Source organism: Haplochromis burtoni, unplaced genomic scaffold (assembly GCF_018398535.1).
Source record: "Haplochromis burtoni strain Fernald_Lab_line unplaced genomic scaffold, NCSU_Asbu1 Contig_12, whole genome shotgun sequence".
Taxonomy (NCBI): domain Eukaryota; kingdom Metazoa; phylum Chordata; class Actinopteri; order Cichliformes; family Cichlidae; genus Haplochromis; species Haplochromis burtoni.
Window position 1 is genome coordinate 2945610 of NW_024582373.1, and position 8511 is coordinate 2954120.

At 38.4% G+C, this 8511-nt stretch overlaps 1 protein-coding gene across 1 annotated transcript in view; it reads right to left on the reverse strand.

Moving 5' to 3' along the window:
• Positions 1–7975, reverse strand: part of LOC102302586 (neurexin-1a) — a 264767-nt gene extending 256792 nt beyond the window's left edge. The window contains exons 1-2 of the mRNA XM_042214402.1: positions 7769–7975; positions 5163–6522 (exon numbers count right to left, since the gene is read on the reverse strand). Coding sequence (XP_042070336.1) covers positions 5163–5874 — 712 coding nt within the window. The 5' untranslated portion in view covers positions 5875–6522; positions 7769–7975. The remainder of the gene's footprint in view (positions 1–5162; positions 6523–7768) is intronic.
• Positions 7976–8511: the final 536 nt, after the last annotated feature.

An 8511-nucleotide genomic window follows, 5' to 3' on the forward strand; every position in this document is an offset into this window, starting at 1 on the left:
TTTCCTCTTGATGTGATACATCAAAAGCTAACATTTTTAGCTCTTGAACTCATATGCGAGGGAAATGTAGAAGTCAGTTATTTTACTTTAGAGCTTCTTGAGACTGAATAATCTGTCATTATTTATATAGTATTATAGCTGGCCTAATCTAATTTTGATATTTAAAATGAAACAATAATGCATAAATTAAAAAAAATAATTTAAAATGATGACCTCACATATAGTTACTAGCCAAGCCCATATGGTCCGCAGACCACAACTTTAATGTTTTAAGTCAGTTTTACTCACTTTGGCTCTCAACAGCTGCAGGGAACTGGTATAAAAGCTATGCTGAACCCAGTACTTGCTCAGCAGCAAACAGAAAACAAAGTAACCAGTGAACATAAAACAGAACAATTTCTTCTATTTGATGGTTAGCCAGAAACATAACTCTAAATGAATACCGAGGCTAGATCTGCAGAATGAGTCATTATAAAGTGTGTGGTAAATTTTTGCCAGCATAACTAGAAATTGTGTTAGTTAAATGCAGATTAGCCATTAAAGGCATCAGGAGAAATCCAAGTGTTCCAATCCCATTCTGGAGTGCTTGACAGCCGGTCATGGTGATGGTAGAGGTTTGCCTTGAGGGTTTTCAGAGGTTTTCTCTATGAAAGGATGTACCTGTGACAAAGTCTGCATAGGGACAAGGCGGCGTTAGATAAAATGTGGACCTTGCATCTATTTCCATCAATACTACCTAAATTATTATTATAATGATGTGTTTTCACTATTTAAATATTTATTGCTTAAATGTGCTTTGTAAGAAGTCCAAATAAGTATTGTTTGTTTTATGAAATTATTTGTTGTTTATAGACCTGCAAAACCCCAGAGTCCTTCAAATTTCACAGATTTAATCAATCTAGCACTAATTAAAATCATTAAATGCTTATGAGTAGGTATATTAAAGCATTCTATATATATTTATACAAAACCCCATTCACAGAGACTTAAAAACCAATTGGCGACCATCTGGCAACCACTGGTCACAAGGCAAAAATGTGTATTCCCTGACTGGATGCAGGTGGTTACTGACAATCACTAAGAAATGATTGTTAAAACCATATTTATGCAGAACTAGACCACATGGTAACCACCTGTTGCTAGGGAAAATGTGTATTCCACTGACTTTTGGCAAGTGTTCACTGAAGGCTGTTGATAGTCACGAGCATTAACTGCCTCGACAAAAACCTCCCTGTGACTGCTTTGGCTAGTAGCAGGCTTCTGTAGTCGCTAGCAGCTTGCACAGAGGACAATGGATTCGTTTGCCTCACACTGTCTCAAGTTTTACTACTGTTCAAGGAGTAAATGCAGAGTATTTGCAGATAAGTCGGCATCTTACATCCAAATAATGGGTGATCACAGCAACCGCAAGGAGGTTTTTGGTGTAGCACTCTCTTTGCAACCAATTTCATCCAGAAACAGCTAGCAACCTCCAAAAACCACTTATTAACTCACATCAACTGGTCTCAAGCCCTGTGTGACTGAGATCTAATCGTGCCATTAAGGTAAGATTGGTGGAGTAACCATGGGCTGGCTGGCTTGGTATCTGGCTTCCATGTAACCCTCGATGTTGCCACCACTATATAGTACCAGATCAATGGATTCACTATAGACAATATATTTACCTGATGATGTTGTGCATCTGCTCTTGAAAAAACCCTTTTAAAGTCATTGTTATAATCATAAAATTATAAACTATACTTTGTAATAAACGGTGTGTGCTTGTAGCTTCAGGGCTTCAGTTCAGTAACTTGCAGCACGAATATACACTGTGGGTTATAAAGTTTTGAGACATTGCCTATAAAAAGCAAATGTGATACTCTGCCATCCCCTTCAAGGTTGTCTCCTTGTGCAATGATGCACTGCTTCCAGTGCTCTGGCTTAGAGCACTTGCTGGAAGGGCTTGTTAGTGTATATTTGCAATTTCACCATGAACCTCAAACTATGAATGAGAGCAAATATCAAACAAACAGTATCCAACATCACTGGTGACAAGTTATTATCCAGAATAAAATAAAGACAGTCTTCAAAGGAAAAGACTTCAGTCACCAAGTCCTCAAAAGGAGAATCAAGTCAGGACCACTGAAAGACAATTGTCAGTTTCGTTGTTTGCTGTAAATTTGCTACCCAAGGTAGGACTGCCTATAACTGCCTAGATTATGCTGCAGCACGCTGACACATCTCAGGGAGAACTTTTGGCTCAAACATCTGCTTCTTTCTCCCTAAAATTAAATGTACTTTTCAGTGTTGCAACTTTGACACAGTGAGCGAGGTCAAGCATGACTCGGAGATGTACAAGCAAGTGGTCAGAATTAGCTGCTCAAAGGGATTACATTGAAGGGAATAGCAAATTCTCCATTCAGGACAACTCGTGAATTTAATAATTTATTTGTTATTATCCCTGCTCTGCAATTAAAATTAGAAAATTAGTAGCCATCTATCAAATCAAAGAGTTTTTGCTTTCACCTTTTATTTTTCCTTTAGATATTTTCCCCCTAAGATACAGACACACTTACTAGACTATTTTCACCCCATCAAAGCCCCTGTATGGCTGTATGTACAACATATTTTTAAAGGATTTTTCATTATTAGGAAGCTTTCAACTTGTCACTATAATCACTCTGATTGCTACTGCTGCGATATACTTAATACACAAACATCTTTCGATAATGGCTGCTCATTGCTCATGCAGCTCATATAAAAATAAACAACACAAACAAGTAGCTATTGCATGTGTATAAAACTATTAACACCAGTAGCCACCCTGCTGTGCATATTAAAATCTCTTCCTCCGAATTCTCGACTAATGAGACACTTACACACACACACACTCACTCACACACACACACACACACACACACACAAAGAAAATATAGATGTATTGTATAAAATTATCAAACACAGTTTTAAAGTAATTATTTAATCCCTAAACACTGGAATATGAATCTGTAAATTAACCACATAGATCAAGGAATGTTAGATTACGAATGAATCCTTAAGGTAGAATGAAGTGGGTTCATCATCATTTTTAATTTATATAAACCATTGTTTTTGTTTTTAAAGATATTTAATGATTTGTTTTGCAGGGATTCTAAAATACTGCATTTGAAGTCTCCATGTATAGAACTTCCAAGTCCCAAAATTCCAAAAATCTGGCAAATTATACATTAGCCATACAAATGTTGTGTGTTGGGAGTTTTATAAATCAACTCTTCCAATAAATACCAATAAATTTGAACTTCAGAGATAGTATCAAGGCTAAACTAAATTTATGAATGTAATTTCTAATTTGCTAATGTATTACTTTTTTTGTTAAAGAGTTGTATCCTGTGATAAGATAATAACGTTAAGATTTAATCAGTGCCCATGCATTTTGTATAAAAGAATCCCAGCTTTCCCCAAGACGGGCCTTTTGTCAGGCTGCATCCAGCATGAAATGAGAAAAAAAATATGGCTGCACACAATCGCTAGCTTTTCGTCAGCTTAGGGAAACTGAAATAATAAAGCTATTTTGAATTCACAGCTCTTTTTGGCGCAGTAGTAAGAAAAATGGTCAAAGACACATTAATAAACCCAAATGAGAGATTCCCTGAATAGATACTTCTTTTGGATTCATTTTTAAATAAAAAAAAAAAATCTATCTATGTACTGAAATGTAATTTACAATACTGCAAAAAAAAAAAAAATAATTAAAATTACAGCAATACATAATGACACTGTTACAATCAAAGAATTTTGATTATAGACTGTAGTCTGCTCTGAAAGAAGCAGAAAATGGAACAATAATGACATATTTCAAGATATTCACTGTCGCATTCTAATTGTGGATCTATTTGTATTTTCTTTCTGCAGCACAGCAACACAGCCAACACTACTTGTCATGGATTTAAAGTAGACTAAATAACATTTACACTTAAATGCCTGTTAGTGAACTACAGCAATTATTCAATGTGTCGGTGCATGTGGTTAGTGAAAGGCTGTACTACTTCTTGTTTAATTAACACCATCTACAACATCTACAAGACCCGATTAAAGGGAAAAATAAAACATTGTTCACAAAGCATGGTGCTATATGAAGATGTTATGTTTGCAATTTGATGAGAATATCTTATGTGGCAGTAGTAAGTTTTCCAGTAGTGCCTTAATAAGCTCATTGTTAATAAAAGATTTATGTGCCTGAATAAAGATACATGATCTTATGAAATCTACTGTAAATTAGACGTGAGTGTCATTACCGTATTTAAAATAGGTTAAAATAGGTTCAGATTCATCTGTATTTAACTGAGCATGACGAATAACATTAAAAACAGTTAAAATCCCTCCCCCATTGACTGACCAGCAAGCATCCTCCCCCTCAGCATCACAATAAGCTGCCAACCTGAGGGTAGCATTGCACTAAATACTCTGAACACTCATACGTTTTCCTTACAGACTAGACAGAGTGATAGTATTCTCGCTACCTCAAAGAACCCTGTGTTCTCTTTGTCTATCAGTTTGCACGTTCTCAAAACCTTTTTTATTCACCTTCATTATCCTGCTGTATTTTAGCAGTTAGTATTATTAAATACATTTTGCACATGGTTCTGCTAAAGGTCATAATTCAGTTATTTTACATTTGCAATTTTATTTTGTGTTTTCTCAAAAAAATCATATGGATACAATGATTAGATACTAGATCGAATATACTCTCATCACTGGAAAGATTTATACTGTATGCATTCAATGATGTCATTCCTGTTTACTCAGTCAGGCACATAGATGATTACCCCTGCTCTTCCATTTGAAAAGTATGTCATTGGAGATCTTTCATAGGTCAACCAATCCCTAAAGACCTATTTGATAAGAATGGCAGACACCTTTGGGGATGAAGAACACCAGAATGTTTTGCTAATGAGGCCTAGCAGGAGATTCAGTCTTTCCAAACAGCTGTATTGCAGATCAATGGCACACATCATACGACTAAGGAAAACATATGGCTTTAGCCAAATAGAGGAAGGGAATGCGTAATTTTATGGAGGATAGTAATTGAAACAGCCAAATTATGAATAACTTCCTGTTGACTGTAAAGGCTACACTGGACACTTTGTACTGAATGTATGATTCAGATTAAATCAAAGCCTTACCTTCACTGCAGTCCTTTCCTTGGAAGCCTGTCCGAGAACAGTCGCACGTTGGCTCGTTGTTAATTAAACTGCAGACTCCTCCATTTAGACACATGTTGGCTGTACCACAGAGGTCATTTAAGACACCCTCACTGTTAATCATTACAGACTCCGTGTTGTTGACCTTTATGTCTGTTATCCATCCAGTAAAAGGCAGCTGATCCTTGACCGCAGCCGATGTCAGACGTAGTGCAACAGATCGTAATTCCGGTGGTATTCCACCAACAAACAAATGGCTGAAAACAGTCATATCCCGTCTTTTAGACTTCACCTCCACCCACTTTATCTCATTGTCCACCATTAGGGTAGTGTTCTTAAAGTTTCTCCTTATAGTGACTGTGTGCCATTGGCTGTCATTGACCGCTGTGTCAGATATAACAGTCGCAGGCTCCGCACAGAAGATGGAGAATCGAAGGCTGAGTTTACCATTCAGTATGAGGAGCTCTAGAAAGTCACAAAATCCCTCATCATCAAAGTAAACTAGCAGCCCATGGGAACTCCTTGTTTTCATGTTGAAGCTCATTTCACTTTCGCAACATGCATTCCACACTGGAAATCTAGCCCACTGACCCTCAGCACCTGTAAATTCTAGACAAGTGCCTATTTCTACAAAGCAACAAATGAGCAGCCCAACCCATATAATATGGGCAACATGTGGCTTTGGTGAAATCATTGTTTGATTTCAAATTATGTGGGCTGAAGTTAGGACTTACAGAATTCAATGTACTTATAAGGACTTTAGCTTAAGGGGAAAAAAATAAGCTGGGTTGACTGTGAGATAGTAGACTGGCATGTAACTGACTGTCTACATGGACATACAAGTGTAAACTGATGCATTGTAAGACAAAAGATTAAATGCTACAACTCTAATATGTTTGCATATCAACAGGCTTGGCCAACACTTGTATCCTGGAGCAAACACCATTACCTCATACAGTCCAGGCCACTGGCCAAACCTCTCACTGTTGTCGCCAAAATAGTTTGAACTGTTTAAAGGTCCTCTCTGCCATGGTTATTTAGAGCAAAGGGACAGAGATTCAAATATCCACTGGGCACACTCGGTCTGATTTATGTAATTACGGAACAGTCCCTTCTGGTGCCAGTTAGTGTGTGCACGGTTTCACTTGAGTTGAAATGGCAGCTTTAATCTTCATGTTCATGCCAACATTCTTTGGCGGGTAACTGGAAGCCTTGCTCAGGGCTTTTCACCCTGCATTCTCTGTAGCAAAGAGAAAAAAATGCCATATGGAGCCACGTTGGCTGATAAGCTCAGCAAAAGAAGCAGTCTGTCTGTCAAGGCAGTCCCCAGACTCAAAGCTCTCTGCAAAAGAAAAGCAAATTTAATGTAGCATCAGTATTTCACCGTATCCATGTCTAAATCCACTTTGGTCAAAGCCTTAATCAAAAACCAGTATTAATGCTGTGATAAGGCAAAAAGCACAGCTAGTCAGGGACTTATATCCAGTGAGGCCTTTGTTACAACAAACACAAGCTATGTCATTAGATTAAGATCACTAGGGCTTTCCAGGAAGCAAACGGCAGCTCTTGACAATATCAGAGAATAGACACATTATTTGATCTTAATGACCAAGTAGGAAAACAATATCTGTAATATTCTCGTTAAAATGCAGTCCTTTCATAATGAAATAGTCACGCAATCTAAAGAGAAAAAGAAATACGAGTAAATTATAATTTGTGATCTAAAGAAAAAAAAAATAGAAAGAAATCACGCCCAGCGGTCGGCATTAATAAAACAAATTATAAAGAAAATCTCGGTCACGCAAATAAGAAAATAACTGCCCTACGTCGTTTTTTCTTTCTCTTAATGAGAGTATTACTTTTGCTTGTACGCGTTAAAACTTCTGCAATCGTTTTATCAGCAGCATTCCGATATAGGCTCCCCCTGTCCAGTTCTCATTTGAAGCCCTAACAAGAGGAAAAAGTGCGTCATTTGATGCACAATGGTCGGTCTGTGTAAGTCATACCAGCCGGGCTTCCACTGGGTCTCAGTCAGAACCCAGAAAATGCTCTTCATACTATGTGCTTTGTCCCTATTTTTCACACGGAGTTTGAGCCAGATCCCGCTTTTCCTTCAAATACCAAAAGGAGCAGAATAATGCAATAAAACGAAAACAAAAATAGTTAGTCGATTCTAAAGGTCCGCAATTAGTTTGCATTTCAAGTAAAGAAGATGAAGGGGGGAAAAGACACTCTAACCACTGCACTCTAACCGCTGCACCGCTGTAGATCTGATTTACTTGCCTGCACTTTCCACAGACTGGAGCATCTTATCAATAGACTGAAACTGTGATGAAGATCAGTACGGCGTGTTAATGATCATGCTTAAACTATTAGATAGCATAATCCTCGTCTGAACTGATATATTTTGCCTTTTCGCCGTCATCATCTCATCAATAACATGCCCCATATCCTGACATTTGCCATGTACGGCAGCTGCAACGGGCTCACTATAATAAGTGTGTTATTTTATGTCCATGCGGCATTTTTATCGAGTCGCTCACAACTACAACAATTCTTCGGTAAACAATATGAGGCGCTGTTATTACCTTTGCGCGTGCACCTTTACTTCTACGGGACCCTTAATAGTTGTCACAAGAGAAGAAACGCGATTTCATGCAAGGCGCCGCGGACTGAGCTCCTTTAAACCAGCACTGTCCATATTTTGTCTCTTTGAAATCCAATGCTCCAAATCCTCTTTAGCGAAACCTTCACATCAAGATCTGCTTTCAAGTGAATCGCAGCATCAGCCAGAGAGACAGAGAGAGAGAGAGAGAGAGCGGAGAGAGAGAGGGGGGGTGGGGGGGGTTAGGAGAGAGAGCGAGAAAGACGGGTCCACTTTCACTCTAACTCCTAAAAAAAAATCTCACAGGTTTAAAAATTACCTTAAATATTCAGTCCTCCAAATGTATTTTCTGCTAATAAAAACACAACAGAACTACAAAAAAAAAAAAAAAATCAAACCCACGATGTGGTTAGTGGGGAGAAGCGCGGGGCGAAAATCCAGTTATCTTTGTGGAAGAGAAGGTGCAATCTGGTTTCCCTGTTGAGCTTATCCAGCGACTGTCAGGAGCCACAGACAGAGAGTATCACGTGTCTCTTCGTGATGTCTACCGGGGAGGGGCTGAATGCAGTACCGTGGACAGCGCCTCTGCCTACACAAGCATCCGTCCACGGACATTTATGGCACACGCAACTTTGGAGCTAAACCTCGTGAAACTGATGCGCTTGATTAATCGACGCGCAGAAGCGGTCAAGGATGGTTTAGACACATGAAGTGATGTCTCTAAAG